The following is an 18,710-nucleotide window of genomic DNA, read 5'->3' as shown; positions in this document are numbered from 1 at the left end:
ATGTCCTCGTGAAAATGTCCAACTGCTTCGTAAATGTCAAAAAGTTCTTGATAAAAAGTGGACCATTTATGCTGGGAGGCAGACAACTTTCGTGAGAAGAAATGAAGTGGTTGCACAGAACCCCTGACCTGATGAAGAAGCACAGCGTTAATGGCTGCATCATTTGTGTCTGCCGTGATTGATATCGGAGCATCAGAGATCAGGTGCACAAGAGTGACAGTGTTTACGAGTGCAATTGTTAATGCATTGAATGTATGTCACATGTCGTCACACCGCATAACATTGTGAAGTCCAGAAGTGTTCTTTCTCACAAGTTCATCACTCAACAGTGCTTGCAGTGATGCAGCATACAGGATGGGTTAACGAAAAAAGTTTATTGTGCTCAGGAAATGGCAGTAAGTCTTAGACAGAGCAAGAATGGGTCATCAAAAAAAGTTTATCATGCGTAGGAAATGGGATGGATCCCTTCCACAGAGAGAGTATAGCCTAGGAATGTCACACTAGCATCTCACAGCTCCGATTTATCATTATTGATTGCTACCACATTCTCAACGAGTATATTAAAAACTTGAAATATGATGACCATGCTCCTCGGATGTAGTTGGAAAATAAGAATATCATCTAGGTATGCGTAACAGTACTGTGAAATCAATAAAATTTTGCCAGGTCTTTGCAGCATTTCTTAGGCTGTACAGCATGCAGCAGTACTCATAGAGTCTGAAAGGGGTGATTATTGTAGTCTTGGAGATGTCATACATGGTATGCTTTCGGGCAGTCTACCACACTGAAGACTGGAGCACCGTGGAACTGTTGGGTCAAATCCTGTATGTGCGGTGTCAGATAGTTGTCCAAGATTGTCTGGGCATTCAGTTGTCAGTAGTCACCACACAAACAAAATGAACTATCCTTCTTAGGAACTAAGTGGCTCAGTGAGGACCAATTACTGCTGAACGCATAGACAATACTGCTAGCAGTTCTTGGATGCTGCAATTTCGTGGTGTTAAGGCACTGAGCCTTATGGCATACTGGTGGGGCTTCCATGGTGTTCAGTTAGTGACAGGTACCATCAGTAAATGCGACTACCACCAGTGGGATTACCTGAGCAGCAACAGTGGAGGCAGACATAGGAACACTTGTGGCAATAGAGGCTGGAATGTCACTGACTTGTGGGAGCAGGTGTCGCAGTGAGGGTGTCTGTGGTATCTGCACCATAGCAGTATCAGCATCGTCGTGTCCCTGCGATGCAGCTACAGCCTCTGCTGCCTCGAGTGCACATGTCTGGACAGCTGATGTAGCAGCGATCAGCTGTTGTAGGCACATGTTCTCGGCAGGAAGGTCATTAGTCTTGTAGTGCTGAGTTGTTAGGTGGGCCAGGGAGCAGTGAGTTCTGCAGTGAGGCAGACACACTCAGTTGTAGCAGCAGACAGGGCATCACAGTATGTGGCAGGAGGCGGTAGGATGCTTGCAAAGACCCCTGATATCTGGTTACCAGTAATATGATGCATGAGGGCTCCTGCTTTGAGGTCCGGTGAGAACCCAAAATTGCATAGGAAATCCATGTTGATAATGGGGCAGTCGAAATCCGCAACACAGAATGTTGAGGTGCAGTGTAAGGCAGACAAGAGATGCAGCTGAATTTGGCCATGCTATGGGCACAAATTGTGGAGTTGTTGGCTGCTGGGAGTGGCATAGAAGATGGCAGGAGTGTAGCTGGAGTGCTCAACTTGGGAATGATACTAGTGTCAGCACCTCGTTATATGAGGAAACAGAGCGTGCTGATCCTGTCATAGATGTATAGTCTGCTGGCATGATGGGCAGGTGGAGCAGTCGGCCAGGGATTTGATCAGCACCCTGAAGTATTGGTATGAGCCGTGGTGCCTATTTGGACTTGTGCTTCACATTTGGGTGGTATCAGGTTGTGCGACAAAAATACGTGGCATCCCCAAACTTAATGTGGTACCAACATATTGGGTATGCTGTGTGTGGCACTTGTCCCAGTGAGCTGGTGGCAGGGGGGTGAGGCAATCTACTGCAGCGAGGGGGGTAAGTGGGCCAGTTGGCTAGAAGTGACAGCAACTACAGTGGTTTGGGCACTAGGTGGCACCATCATCTGCTGGGGTGTGGTGCATGCTCAACCCCTGTTGGCCGGCCACTGAAACGCAGAAGTTGGGGATGGTGCACTGCTACCAATTCCTGGCATACCCGAGAAACCAGCAGACATGAGCTAGCTGTGTTTAATGATGCTGTATGCCTGGTCTGCAAGGTCCAACTTTCTTTCCATGGCAGTATTTTTGTGAACCAACAAGATCTGACAGAAATTTTGCAAGCCACAACAACCAGTGTACGAGGTTGGGAAGTTTGCATGTGCTGCCTTAGCTCATAAGTGGTGCCAAAGGTGAGAAGGCTTACAGTCCCATAAAGACACTTCACGAATAACAGAGTGAATGGCTTCTACATGGAGATCCATTAAGTGCTTGATGAGGCATGTTGTTGCTGTTGCATATTTGTGCTGGCTCTGTGGCATGAGCAATAGATCACTGACGAGATCCAGCTTGTCGTGTAAATGGCTCATCAAACAGATGAAGTGTGCATCATCTCGCAACATACCATTGGTGTTCAGGATTTTTATCCACCAGAACGAACCATGTTGTAGGGTTGTCCTTTTGAAGCTGTGGAAGCTTTGGAAACCACCTGACAGGTGGCTGCTGCATCAACGCTGGAAGATTGAGGGGCGTACCCAGAAACTGGTATGCAATCTGTGTGATTCAGCATAAGTAAGCATCTGTCCACACGATGCACGAGGCATGGAAGAAAACGCGGTAGGCATGGGCATCATGGCGGCATCAACTCGGTCGCAGGTTGTTGACACTGGAACATAATGACATGAAAGTCAGGCGGGAGTACTTTCTCTTGTGTCAGGCTGGTAGAAAATGTGTTTCATTCAAATGTTGTAGGGCACTGTTTTGAAGGCAGTGGTTGTTTAACCTGCAGTATGAAGTCCAGGAACTGTCGCACATGTCAGCATGGTGCAGTCTGTGTGTGCCACAGCTCATGGACAGTACTGCTGGTTAGGTTATGTTGTGCCTGCATGGGAACACATAGACATGGAAATGCACTCAGAACTGTCGATATCTGAATGACCAGCAGCTTGTCAGTGAAAGAGAGTGTCGGCAGACTCATGGCCATTTCTGGATCACACACCATGTGGTGGTCCATTAGTACTACGGCACATGTATAATGTGAAATGAGAGAAGCAGAAACAGGTTTGCTGTTGTATCGAAGAAGTCCGCAGTCAGCACAATGGGAAAAGGTCATACAATCGTTGTTTAAGGACCTGTATACCACTTTGTATATAAAATCTATATTTGTTGAGGACATTGTACACAACACACAATCATAAGTCAAGTGCCGAATAAAGACTAAAGAACAAAACAGCAATGGTGACACTAGTTTGAATAGTCAAAGATTTTGGTAATTCAGGGATAGCACATTGCATCGACACTTGATTCAGGTGGTTGATTACTGCCACAAATGTAACTGCAGCACACACTTTCCAACTGGCAGAAGAACTGATTTTAAAAACTATTGTTTGATTTTGTCCACAGTCAAACATCTACTGTGAGAAAACAATGACTTCCATGCCTTCTTGAAGAGTCAATAGGTAGTGCCACTTTCCTGCAAGTTTGTTCTGAGCTTCCAACATATAAATATAAGCAGACACTACTTTCTTTTCATGTACACCTTTTATTACTAAATAAATGTCTAAAAATCACATTTGTAGTGCTTTGTTTTGTAAAATTAATAAAAATCTAAAACACTTGTGGAATTCCTAAGAAACCAAGTTGGTGATTTATTTCAACTTTGGTATATAACTCTGAAATCTGCCACACTTATTTCTAAAAGACTGCTTTTTGCTCAGTACCCAATCAGACTCGTTGTTTACTTATGGTTATTGAAAAGCAGCTCCATGCTTGAGCAAGCAATAGTACGGTATGCAGGAATCTGAAGTACGGAATATATTTTGTATGCCTGCTGCACTATGAGTAGTTGTCACATGATGTGAAGAGATGGCTCATCAGCTCTAGTGAAAAGGCTGGAAATGGATCTCATTCTAAATGGCCCTGCAGTAAACTTAATTTCCTCATGGTGGACTGTATCCAGTACTGTCAGATTGGATAGTCTAGTTGATCATTAACCAGTATATTCTTATCAGACAGGGATTGCACAAAATCTTTATAATTCAGAAATCAGCAGTTCTGTCTGCTCCACATTTTCTATGTGAAATACCTTTTAAAATGAAGGTAATTTTTTTCACTTAGGCTGTAATATTTATTAAGACCTCTTCTTAGTCACTCAATCTATTTTGGCCTATATATCCACTTTTGAATGTTCACATAAAAATGGCAGCAAAGCTACAATCCATGAGGTTTACAAACTGTATTAGAAATAGTACCATTCTGCTCTAGTTTGTAAACTGTCACAGGAACATCCGGTGAGTTTGCTGCCATTTTTATGCAAGCACTCAAAAATGGCTATCTGTGTGACTAAGGAAAGTTTTTAATCAGTACCACAGACTAAGCTGAAAAATGTTATCTTTATTCAACAAAGTTATGATTGTGGTGACCACTGTGAAGAAGATATACATTTTAGAACATTAAGGGCTTTGAGTGGAGGAGTTTTCAACTCCTTTAGGTGTGGCAACCATGTAAACTTCTCAATGAAAACGAGGTCCAGAAACCGCAAGTTTAAATTGATGGCCTTCAGTTTAAATTCAGGGAAATTAAAAGGGTGGTAGTCTAAAAATATCATTTAGTGCCCATTCCACTCCAAATTCCTTTGTTATCTGCAATTGTCATGTACTTCCTGCAATAGTGGAAGACGAATTAAAAACTGAAAGCTGTCCACAAATAAAGAAAAGTGGACAGGACTCTTTCCCATTGGTATAACACTATCAATAACCAAATGGTATCATGCATAAAATGTCACTTTAAAAGACACCATTCTATTTTATAATATGATCTGATAGAACATCTTCAACTCAATATCTAAAAAGTGTGGAGAGAGGATGGACCATAAAAAAGTTGATTCACCAGAAGTTCGTTGAGTAGAACTATCATTAGACATTGTGTGTCCAAGTAGTGGGATGGGTTAGACACAGAGCCCACAGAGAAAGTGGGTTAAGGATCTGCCTGGATTATGTTTGCAGACCAGTAGCAGTTGACCATCTGGTCCAAAGCCTTCTCCACATAGTTTGCAAAGGCAATACATTGATAACTATTTTTGAATGTACTGTCCTTCCCAGGCTCAAGAGGGCAATTAAAACAGCAGTCTTATAAGAGTCATGGAATTTGTTCTATTCCCATATTAAGTTAAAAAGTTTCATAAGGATTTTCTCAAAAGTATTCCTTGGTGACATTTCACAACATGCTGTACTTGATTTTATCATACCTGGAGCCATATCAAGTGCTGTAAACAATGCTGAATCCATATCCCACATAGATAAGGAGCAGATGTAAACTTCACCACTGATTAAATTAAAGTCATAACTGCCTCTTTCAGTAGTCACCTGGTAGTGACTGAAAACAAATTATGGCTGGAAGTAGTGTTGATTTGGGCAAAATGCTCTGCCAAGGTTTGCACATTGTCTCTCTTGCTGATCAGCAGGCTCTCATTCTTCAATGAAGGATCACTAGGGTATCTACCACTTATCCCTAAAATCCTTCTAACAGCTTTCCGCACATTCATTGGATTGATGTAATGATTGATGGAGTTGCTCCTTTGATATCTTTCTATTCTCCTTAGATACATGACAGCATTTTGCTCTTGCCATCTAAAAGACTCTAAGATTTTCATCAGCTGGCCTGTGTGTGGAACTTGCACAGTTGTTCATCTGATCCTGATTGCCAAATAACACTTCTCATTACACCAAGGGGCAGACAGTTTTTGGAGCTGTCTAGAAGATTTTGGCATAGATGCATCAGTCTCATAGAGTATCATAGGGCTGAAACAAACCATCTATAATTGGCTTTAATTATGTTCAGATCAGACCAATTGATTGTCTAACACCCAGCTTATATGTTGAACACCCACTTTGGCACCTGTCTTGTGGACTGTGCTCAAAAAGTGGTACTTCAGTGTACAGCTTCAGTCACTTCACACTTATTGGTGTGTACAAGGATTGGACAGCATAAGGATAGAATGAGTCTTGTGGACAACCACCATAGCAGTTCTGATGTGTACACTCAGTTTCATGTTCAGAAGATATGGATTTTATATCAGTTGGAGACTCTTAATAGCTCAACCATGTGGTTGATGGAGCACTGCAGTATTAAAATCCCCACAGAGGATGAACTAGCAGGGGAGGTGATTAGGTAGTGGAGATTCTCATCATCTAGATCAGGTAAAGGCTATCTTCACTTTTATCTAATACTAGAAGTAAAGCAGCAGTTGTTTGCAAATTGGTCTAGAGTTGAGACATGTGTTACAGTATGTGTTGTTTATCAACAAGCAACACCATCATAAGCCCTCTCCCTACCAAGATTGTTGTTTGTATATTAAATCATAAATCCTTTAAAACCAGGATGTTAGTCATTTTGAAATGGATGTCTTGCAAGTACAGGGTCTTACATGTCCTATTTCTCTTAATTCCTCCACATTAGTAAGGAATCCATTAACGATTCACTCCCATATGGGTGCAATTTAGTAGTGGAATTGTTCTCTGTCTTCTGTTTTCTGTTGAATTGGTGGGTCTATGGAGATTCATGATTTGAATAGGGAACTTGTTGATTCCCTTTTAGATACTTCAGTAGATTCTGTTGGCAGAGTGTGGCATCTCAGTCAGAATCAAGTCAGTATGGTTTTATGGTTTCAACTTGGTTTTCCAAGTCTTGTCTTTTTTGTGTTTCAAGATTGATATTGGCAAGTTATTGCTTGAGGCACACGCGTTGGATTTTCCATAGCTGCCTGTCTGAAAGACATGATTGTTTCCAGAATGAGATTTTCACTCTGCAGCAGAGTGTGTGCTGATATGAAGTTTCATGATTGTTTCCAGCTTACTGCTAACTTGTCCATTTGTCGATAACCTCAGTAGTTTTTGGGCCCTAAAACAGTGTTTGCATGCAACTTCTTCACATTTGCCACATGTTTCCTGATCCTTGCAATTTATGATGATGAACCACAGTATAGGCACTTAAAACATTCCATTGGCTTTGGTATATAGAGTCCCTCATTAAAACAGATTAAACTATCCTTGACCTATTCTGGTAACAATGGTGTGTTTAAGGTGAGTATAAATGTAGCAGCTTTCTTAAGCACTCTATCCATTCACTTCATTATGTTTCTCACATCAACAGTTCCTTTTTCTCATTCATATTCCAACTTCTGGATGTGCATTCCCATTAGGTATCTGCATGACATTACATTTTTTTTGTGAATTTTGGGACCTTCTGGTTTTTCACCAGCTATGGAAAATCCAACAAGTGTGTCTCAAACAATCAACTTACAAGGTTAAATCTCAAAACTCAAAAAAGATAGGACTTTTGGAAAACCAAGTTGAAACCATAAAACCATACTGACTTGATTCTGACTGAGATGCAGTGCCCTGTCAGCAGAATCTACTGAATTATCTAAAAGGGAATCAACAAGTTCCCTATTCAAATCATGAATCCCCATAGGCCTGCCAACTTAACAGAAAACAGAAGACAGAGAACAACCTCACTACTACCTTGCACGCATATGGAAGTGGCTCATTAACTGATTTCTTACTAATGTGGAGAAATTAAGATTAATAGGACATGGAAGACCCCTGTACCTGCAAGACATCCATTTTAAAATGACTGACATACCTGTTCTAAAGAATTTATGAGTTAACACACAAACAACAATCTTGGTGGGGAGAGGGTACAAGATGGTGTTGCCTCATTGATAAACAACACATATTGTAATTCATGACTCCACTCTAGACCAATTTGCAAACAACTGCTGCTTTACTTCTAGTATTAGAAAAAGTGAAGATAGCTTTTACCTACCCCTAAAGCTGCTCTAGATGATGAGAGTCTCCCCTACCTTACAGCCTCTCCTGCTAGTTCACCACAGACCACAGGGTTAAGCTATTGAGAGTTTCTAACTGATGTAAAATCTGTATCTTCTGAACATGGAACTAAGTGTACATTTCAGAACTGCTATGGTGGTTGACCACTAGCCTCAGTCTACCCATACAGTTTTTGTAATTGGGTGGCTGCAAAGAAGTAAATGTTTTCACAAGAAATATTCCATTTCTAAGCTGCTTTACTTCGCTAAGACTTTATGCATATTAAAAGAAGAGATCTTTTCAAACTACTCCTGTAAGCTGCTTTGCAATTCAGGGCTTTTTGAATATAAAAACAGGAAACATATTCAAAAGACACCACATTATATTTCAATTAACAAGAATGATCTTTTAGTTAGTACTGAGCAACATGAAACAGTGGTAATACTGGACTCACATTCATGAGAATGGCACCTCAAATGCCTGTTTGTACATCCTGATATACAGTATATTTCCTGTGGTTTCCTCAAGTAATTAACACGAATGCTAGGACAACTCCACTTCTCCAATCTAACAATATGCCACCTCAATAATGATTTTGTTCTCAGTAGGACGTAAAGTTCTGATTTTCCTTTCTTTCCTCCTCCTTTTCATTGGCTGGATGTCATTGACCCAAGGCAGTGAATATATTCATTTGAGAATATTTTATGTGTTAAATGGGATCCATAATGCTCCCCTGAGCAATACAAGATATAAATATTCATACAGAGCCCCTTTCATTTGGAAAAGCATTATACAATTGGGATGCCTTAGACAATCCAGAGGTTGCACAAGAAATTACGATTTCATCACAGCAGCTATCCACTGTGTCAGCACATTGCACACCCTGGGATTGAAAGGTTTTATGTCAAGCTTCGTACCATATAGCAGTCCAGGCAGTTATGGCAAGATCTCCATTCTCCGTAACGTGCAACATTCCACCACCAAACTGAATTGTGCTACTATAGCATCTGAAACTTAAGCCAACCAAATCCATACTCAGCCTAGATTTGTGAAGTCCTCTGTTTGTCATAACACAGGGATTAAGAAGAAGTTATCAAAGTGGCATGGATGCACTTAACATTATATCCCTCCCTCCCCCCACCTCTCCCTCCACACACACACACACACACACACACACACACAGAGAGAGAGAGAGAGAGAGAGAGAGAGAGAGAGAGAGAGAGAGGTAGCAGGAGACATGTGAGCTATGTTACTGAATATCTTCTCCAAGTATGTTTAGGGGCAGATTGTCTTCAATTTTAAAAGATATTTTATTCTTATGATTTTGTTATCTATAACAAGAAAACAATTTTGTTGATAAATTTTTCATTTAATTTTGTTGATTTTCATTACAGTTGCATAATGATATTTAGCAGTTAACTCCCTTCATATTACATCTGTGTCCAGTCAGTCAGAATTTGGCAAAAAATAATCCTCAGTTAGAATGTTAGTTGGTGAATGTGCTGGATCTGTGAAGCAGACTTTTTTATGAATGTTCAGTGCTGTAACAGCTTTGCCTTTCATAACTAGATTTTTCAGTGATGTGGGGCATGTAAGATAATCTCACAGATTATTAATTGTACATCTTAAAATCTAGCATGTAAGAGACACTACTTCTTCTTATTTCTTATTTCTGAATAAACATGTTCTCACTTAATGTAGGAACTGGTACAAATTCATGCTATGTAGAAAAAACTGAGAATGCAGAACTGTTTGATGGCGACAGGAGCAAACCATACGTAATCATCAACACAGAAAGTGGAGCATTTGGTGATGATGGAAAACTTAATTTTATTAGAACAGAATATGACAAAGATGTAGATGACAATTCCATAAATCCTGGAAGACAACTGTAAGTAGTTACCTTTAAAATGATCCATGAGAAATCACACACAAAGAGTTTCTAATCCCATAAAATTAACTGGAAATAGATTATTTATTTGAGAATAATGTTTTCCTTCATATGTCTTCAGTTAATAAACCTGAAATGAGACACAGATTCTCAGCAATATCAATGAATCAACAATTTGAAACAGCAGTGATTACAGTATTAGCATTAAACATAACCTTAATGTTCGTTATATATTCCTAAGCATTTTGTTTGTCGTTAGCTTCTAGTAAGAGGCATAAATGCATTTATAAGCAAGATGTGTTTAACATTCACTAGCAGTTGTTAATTATGGATGCAATAAATTCATAACTTCTGCATGCAAACTAGCTACTTGCTTTTTGATGAGGGAAAGTTAAGAAGTTGTGAGCATGGCACAAAGGCAGAGTTGATCTCAATTAAATTTAGTACATGTAATGCTGACACTTGCTGTGTGATAGTGTAAACTGATTGTCGAACTGAACTGCGGAAAAAAACTGTTTACTCAGTGTTTTAAGATAGTTGTGTTGTATGTTATTAATTCAAATGAGTTAACTAGAACACTGTGATGCCATAAAATGCTTTTCGCATATAGGGGCTGTAGTGAGAAAAGTTAGTGTGGATCATGATTGGATGGAAGAGTGAACTGAGTCAGGCAGGGTTCATTATTGATTTTGGATGGAGTCTGATTGGTAGGGTTAGTGGCAAAAAAAGTGTTTTCACTCTGTAGACTGGGCAAAAGGAGAGATTGTCTTTAACAAGTCCAGCATGATTACATTTTGGGAAGGACTGATGCCCCAGTGGGATAGAGGCTCTTGGAGAATATGCTCATGACAGTGCTTTGGGTCTGTTTAGGTTCTGGATTCTGTATGATAGTGGGATAGAGTTTCTGGGGGTATGTAAATGTAGTAAGTCTGTGAGGCAGGATTTGTTGACTCTGAGGGGATGAAGGGGATGTTTGGAGGCTCTTATAAAAGTGGTGGTTAGTGGCACTACAGGGCAGTAGTAGAAGGTGAACAGCTTGATAGTTTTTTGAGGTGACATCATACATACTGCTGTAGTTCCTGGAGGGCAAGAGACTCAGTCAGTGAGATGGAATGCAGAAATTTGGGATTGCAGAGAAGGAGAATTTTACAGATAGAAAGGAGGTATTGCTAGGAGGTTTGGGCCTGATTTATATGATTTTTGCAGGATTTGTTTGGTGATGGCTACAGACTGACAGAATTTGAACAAATAGAGGTCATCGTGGTGGGAAGGGTAATTTTATGCTAAGACCATCTGAAGGTTTAGGAATAATTGTATCGGTGTTGAGATAGTGCAACAACAGTGGTCACATAGTTGCATGTTGTGCATAGATGAGACCGTTGTTACAGTGTGGCTTGGAAGCCAGAGCATGTGCAGTTTGGAAGGTGACAGTAAAATGCAGGAAAGAAAAGGAAAAGGACAGACACATAGCAAAGTAATGCTTTAGAGAACAGCAGTGTAGGAAAGCAGCACTAGCTTGTGGGATGGAAGGAAAGCCATTAGGTAAAATCAAACAATGGGAAGTCCAGGATGGAATAACAACAATATGATTAAAATGATAGATTGCTACTTACCACATAGAGGAGGCATTGAGTCACAGAAAGTGACACTGAGAAGATTGATGAACACTTAATCTTTCAGCCAAAAGACCTTTATTGTAAATAAAAAGCACACATACATTCACACAAGCACAACTCACACTTGAAGGCCAGTGTCTCTGACTATTGTGGTCTGACTGCACATTGCGACTGCATCTGATGTGAGCAGCAGTCTGGATTGGGTGATTGGGGTAAGGTAGCATGAGGTGGGGAGGGGGAGGGTTAGCAGTCCATAATTGTCAGCAATTTAGTCCTGCAGAATTACCGGGTGATCAAAAGGTTAGTACAAATTTGAAAACTGAATAAATCACGGAATAATGTAGATAGAGAGGTACAAATTGATACACATGCTTGGATTGACAAGGGGTTTTATTAGAACAAAAAAAAAAAAAAAAAAAAAGTTCAAAAAATGTTCGTCAGATGGTGCTTCATCTGATCAGAATAGCAATAATTAGCATAACAAAGTAAGACAAATCAAAGATGATGTTCTTTACAGGAAATACTAAATATGTCCACCATCATTCCTCAACAATAGCTGTAGTCAAGGAATAATGTTGTGAACAGCACTGTAAAGCATGTCAGGAGTTATGGTGAGGCACTGGTGTTGGATGTTGTCTTTCAGCATCCCTAGAGATGTCGGTCGATCACAATACTTTTGACTTCAGGTAACCGCATAGCCAATAATTGCACGGACTGAGGTCTGGAGACCTGGGAGGCCAAGCATGACGAAAGTGGCGGCTGAGCACATGATCATTAAGTTTTCAAATTTATACTGACTTTTTGATCACCCGGTATATAAGTCAGGCTCAAACCTCCTTGAAATACCTCCTCTCCATCCATAAAATTCTCCTTTTATGAATCCCAAATTTTCACACCCTGTGCCACTAATTGGAACCCTTAACCTCAAAACATCAGAGCAGCATGCACATCCCCACCTCAAAAATCTCTACAGCCCGTTCACTTCCTACTCCTACCTAGGATTACCACTATCCACCATCTCTACAAGTGCATGCAAACCTTCCCCACACCCCCTCATAGTTGACAAACGCTGTCTTGCAGACCTATTAAATTTACTACATCCTTAGAAGCCCTCTACCACCACCATACAAAGTCCAGAACCTATATAGACCACAGACACAGTCATAAACCTGTTCTCCCAAAGCCTCATTCCCACCTTTTACCCCATTCTCAAATTTAATGATGCTGGATTTGTTACAGACTTTTTCGCCTACTCCCAGTCCCTGATGTGGAAACATTCTTGCCACCAACCTTATCAATAAGATTCAATCTAAAATCAATACTTAACCCAGCCTGACTCAGTTCACTCCTCAATTCAACTGTGATCAATCCCACTGCCCCCAAATCACTCCACCAGCTACCAGATTTGTTCACCAATGAACTCTGAAACAGTGACACCATTCCAGAAATCAAGTGGGATCTCCAGTCTCTTCTCATATCCTTAGGCCCCAGAAACTCTCCCCTGCATCTGCCTCTCTCCCCACCCCTTACACTCCCCACAGTCCTACTTTCTACATCTTTCCTAGAGTCCATGAACTCAACCACCCAGGATGCTCTGTTGTGGCTGGTTATTATGTGCTCATTGAGAGAATCTCTGCTCTCATTGACCAACACCTTCAGCCTATTACCTGTAACATATCTTCCTAATAAAAGACTCCAACCAATTTCTCCACTGAATTTCCACAGTTCCTGTTCCTTTACCACCCAGTGCTCTGCTTGACGTTGTTGTCACACTTCCCTTACACAACATCCCTAATGCCCATGACCTGGCCACTATTGAACCTACCTTTCCCAATGCCTGACTGACTCCAGATCTACCAGCTTCATCCCAGTTACCTCAACCAACTATATCCTCACCCACAATTACTTCTCCTTGAAAGGCATCACTTACAACCAGATCCATTAGTACAGCAATGAGTACCCACATCCTATGCCAACATATTCATGGGACATCTACAAGAATCCTTCTTAACCACCCAGAATCCCAAACTCCTCACATTGTTCAAATTCATTGATGACATCTGCATGATCTGGACCATTGTTGAGGACACCCTACCTGTATTCCTCCAGCGCCTTAACACTTTCTCCCTCATTCATTTCAGCTGGTCTTCCCAATAAAACAAGTCATCTTCATTGATGTTGATCTCCATCTCAAGGATCAGTACCTTCATTCACATCAAACATACCAATCACCAACAATACATCCACTTCAACAGCTGCCACCCATTCCATACCAAGAAGTCTCTTCCATACATCCTAGCGATCCATGCTTGTGTCACATATGTAGTGATGAGCAGTCCCTCTTGAAATATTCCAAGGGTCTCACAGGTGTCTTCACAGACCAAACTTACCCTACCAACTTTGTTCAGAAACAGGTCTCCCATACCTTGTCTCTCTAGTCACCTTCCATCTCCCACATACCCACTGTCTGACCATAGGGAAGCACTCCTATTGTGACTTAGTGTCCCCCACGACTGGAGCAACTGAATTGCATTCTCTGTTAAGGTTTTAACTACCTCTCATCATGCCCTGAAATGCAGAATACCCTACTCACTATCCTCCTCACCTATCCCACAGTGGTATTCTGTTGGCCACTGAACCTTACAATATTCTTGTCCATCCCTATCCAGCCCTGCTCCCAATCCCTTGCCTCATGGCTCATATCCCTAGAATAGATCTAGATGCAAGACCTGTTTCACACATCCCCATGCACCATCTATTCCAGTCCCAGAACAAACATCTCCTATCCCATCAAAGGCAGGACCATTGCTGAAAGCAGCCATATGGTCTAGAAACTAAGCTGCAACAACTGTGCTGCTTTCTACATGTGCATGACAGCTAACATGTTATCTGTCTAAAGAATTGTCACTGTCAAGAGACAGCTGGACAACCCAGTTGCTGAATGCACTGCCCAACACAATGTACTTCACTTCAGTAAGTGCCTCACAGCCTGCACCATCTGGATCCTTACTGCCAACACCAGATTTTCTAAATTATGCAGGTGGGAACTCTCCCTGCAACATATCTGTCATACCTGTAACCTTCCTGGCCACAACCTTTGCTAGTATCATCCTCCACCTTCCTATCCCCTATTCACTCCAGCACTGCACATGCCTTCTGTTCCAATAGTCTTTTCCTCTACTCTACTTCTTTCATCTCCCCTGTCCCTTTTCCACCCACCATTCTCCCCTCTCCTTGCACAGCCTCCTGACTCTGCACCTAACAATCCTATCCTGTAGCCACCAAATCCCTGCATGGACTCACAGGTAGCACAACACTTTCCCATCCACCCCAGATGGCTGCTCACATCAGATGCTGTTGCAGTCTGCAGTTGGGTCACAGGGGCCAGAGGCAGTGACCATGAGTGTGTGAGTTTGACTCATTTATAGTTCACTTATCTAAGAAATGTTTGTCATTCAATACACACTCCTGGAACTTTTGAGCACAGTAAAATCCTTTACTTTTATCCATTTTGAAACGCTAGTTTTAAATTTATTTATGGGCAACATGTAGGCACTTTCAGGCAATCTGTTGAAGTAGACACTACCAAAACATTTATAGCTGTTATACCTCTTTACTGAAGTAGCATATGGAATGTTAAATGTCTGCCCACTTCTTGTGTTACAGTCATAGATTGACCTGCCTCCATAGGTGATAAGTACTTAAGCTTTCTTTGATGAATACGAGGCCATTATCGATAGTCCTAGGTACTGTAGGCCAATGGAAGTGACCAATTCCTGCGTCTGCTTTGACCCATGATGTAAGGGTGTTATGATGTGTGATGCCATTAGCATGTGAAGTTTATGAGTTGGTTGTGTTTGTAGAAGTCTTCTTTTGTTTGATGGTGCCTCATGCTGATGTAATGTGTTTTACTGGGGGCATTTGAGCTGGTTTGCTGTTTGTGGTATGGTAAGACATTTAATTTGCTGTGTGGCTTTTGTTGTTAGGTATGGATATAATGATGAATGTAACGGTGCTATGTTTTTTTATTTTTGTTGTGGTTGGTTTGGGAGTTTCTTTGTTAGTTTTTCTTGTTTTAGACTCATGGGTGGGTGGTTGGGGTGGCCGATGTAGTCAGCCGTGCCAGAATTTGTTGGTGTTAAGTAACTGTTTTTTTTTTTTTTTTTTTAGTCTACTCTTCCTGAGTCGTGATGTTGTGTGTTTTTATGGTGTATTGATAGTGTTTTAATTTCTGTAGGGACGTTTGATTTTTGGGTTTTTGGATGTGTATTGGTTTTGGTTTTATTTTTTGTAGTTGTATGTGTTGGTTTTTTTGTTTTCGTAGTTGTAGGTGTTGTTTTTGTGGTATTGGCAGTTGCGGTTGAGCTATATAGGTCAGGGGAATCATCCAATTCCTGTGGATTTATTTTTTCATCATTTTGTGTATTTTGGGATCATGGTGTGTTTTTTACTGTTATAATTAGCTTGTCCCCCCTAAAATCCCCAATTTCCCATGGTTGTTCCATTAGTTTGATTGTATTTTTGGAGGTATATGCTATTGTCTTATTTATATTTATTTTCATGTTTGTTGCCATGTGTATGTAATGACAGCATAAGCGCCATATTGGAGACACTGAGAATGGCTATTTCCACCATACTTACGATGTTATGGGTCAAAGCAGATGGGTGGAATTGGACACTTCTGGAATGCCGGTACTGTTATTATCTTAAGTTGTTTGAAATAATCTCTACATGATTTGCCTGAGTTAAGACCTGGAATGCACCTAATAAATTTCTTTTGCAATTTGAATACTAATTTTGAGCCTACAAATTATCCTTTGGTATTATTGCATACCTTGGGTGGGAGTGGAAGACTCTGAAATATGCACATAACAGGAATTCTTTACTGACACTGCTTCTCAACGTGTATTGCAGATAGATGACATGACCTAGGCTACCTTCAGTAGTACATTTGCCTTAAACCAATTACTAAATCTCTCTGTCACTACCACCATACTAGTTTGGACATTTCTGAAGTTAGTATGACATGTGATGAGTGCTGTTTAATGCATCACCTGTCACAACTGTGAGCAAATTATTTATGTAAATAATAAACAAAAAACATCCAAGAACAGATCCCTGAGGTATACCTTTTGTAACTGGAAGACAATCTGTCTTTTGACTATTTATTTTCACTAAATGTCTTCTATTGTTCAAGTAAGACTGCATTAGGGACAGGACCTTTGCTGCTGCTCCTTAGAGGTGGAGTTTTCTGAGAAGAATATTGTGGGAATCCATATCAAATGCTTTACTTAGATCCAACAGTATTATGCAGATTATCTCTTTATTTTTGAAACAGTTGTATATCTTTGCTGCCATATTCTTAACTGCTTATTGAAAATCTGAACCTGAACCTATATTAAGTATATCATTATACTGCAAATATTGGCTCATCTGTTTTTGCATGCAGTATTCTATTTTTTTTAATGTATAGATGTAAATGATATAGGTTAATAGTTATCCTGAGAGGCTACATGTGCTTTCTTAAGTACTGGTTTGATTACAGGTATTTTAGACATTCTGCATAATTGCCTTCATTTAAGATTTTATTAAATATTTTACTCAATAGGATTACAATTTGTTTGTTTGTTTATTTAATAATATAATTTGAGAGGCCATATTAATCCTCTGCTTTAGAATTTTGCTGCTGATTCAGTGACCACCTTCTCTGCTGCAACGAGTTCAGCAAAAGTTGTGTGTTGCTTTATTGTTTGTTACTGGCAATAGTGCCTCTGCCTTACCCACATCCTCCACATTGTTCTCATCTGAGTGATGACTGACTAAATAAACATTTAGGATCTTTGGTGGAATTAATTTCTAGTGTACTTTGTCATCTCAGTTTATTTCTTTTCTGATAATTTCCCACACAGCTTTGCATTTATTCACTAAGCTGAGTTCAGTATAAGTGTATGTATAATTTGTTTTGCACTCCTACTTTGGTTTCATATGTGTAAAGCTTTATCACATTCATAAATATTTCCTTGTAACCTTCGCTTTGATACAGTACATCATGATTCTTATTTTACTTACATGTGGGGTGTACCGTATTTCATGGTTGAGTTCAGTGACTCTGCTTGCTTGGTTCAGGTCTAAAAATTGGGCAATTCATTAACATCTTCTTTGGTTATTATTTTGTCCCAGTTTATTGTCTTCAGTTAATTTTTCAGCTGACGTAGCTTTGAGTCAGTAATCAGTCTTGTAGTTCTTCTATGTTCAGTGCAGGTTCCACTTTAATACTGTTACGAATTTATCTGAGCCATAGTCCATCGCCAGCTGGTGTGGCTGAGCGTTTCTAGGCACTTCAGTCTGGAACCACCTGACTGCAATGGTCGCAGGTTTGAATCCTGCCTCGGGCATGGATGTGTGTGATGTCCTTAGGTTAGTAAGGTTTAAGTAGTTCTAAGTTCTAGGGGACTGATGACCTCAGATGTTAAGTCCCATAGTGCTCAGAGACATTTGAACCATAGTCCATCATGATCAGAACTGTAAAATCTGACTTTGTCAGATTCTACTTTGTTTAGATGAAAATTACACATAATGTTATATAAGCATGCTGTCTGCCTTGTGGATTTTCCATTAATGCAACAGAAATTAAAAGATATTAATGTATTTATCAGAAGTTAACATTTCTATTCTTAAAACTAATGGCTATATTGATGTCACCAAATATTAATATTCTGTACTCAATATGTTTAAATAGCTAGAGTATCTGTTTCTTCAGCAGGCTCAGAAACAAGTCTTTGTTGTGACTCAAGAGGCAGTATATCGAAGCAGTTATAATTCCAACTGAAGTTTCATATTTTGTCTCTGGGCACATTTCAATTACATCCATAACTTCATCAATTAAGTTCACAGTATTTTTAAAATAGACAGATAAACCAACATGTTTTGCCATTGTTCTGTGGTAGATAGTTGTCAAGTCATTCCCATATGGAACACTTAATTTTAGTTCTTCATGTCTCAGTCAGTGCTCATTTAGTAATAGTACTTTGCAGTTTTAGTTTTCCAGCCAGTTACAAAATTCATTAACTTTATATTTAGAGATGGCACATTGGTATGCAAGAATGTGATACTTTGCACTTGGGGTTATCTTTTTGAGGTAATGTACTTCCTTGTTCCTGATGTTTTTTGGGAA

At 40.1% G+C, this 18,710-nt stretch overlaps 1 protein-coding gene across 1 annotated transcript in view; it reads left to right on the top strand.

Moving 5' to 3' along the window:
- Positions 1-18,710, top strand: part of LOC126267035 (hexokinase type 2-like) — a 183,867-nt gene that overhangs the window by 92,979 nt on the left and 72,178 nt on the right. The window contains exon 6 of the mRNA XM_049971821.1: positions 9,731-9,920. Coding sequence (XP_049827778.1) covers positions 9,731-9,920 — 190 coding nt within the window. The remainder of the gene's footprint in view (positions 1-9,730; positions 9,921-18,710) is intronic.

Source organism: Schistocerca gregaria, chromosome 4 (genome assembly GCF_023897955.1).
Source record: "Schistocerca gregaria isolate iqSchGreg1 chromosome 4, iqSchGreg1.2, whole genome shotgun sequence".
Classification (NCBI taxonomy): domain Eukaryota; kingdom Metazoa; phylum Arthropoda; class Insecta; order Orthoptera; family Acrididae; genus Schistocerca; species Schistocerca gregaria.
This window is presented reverse-complemented; position numbering and strand designations above follow the sequence as displayed.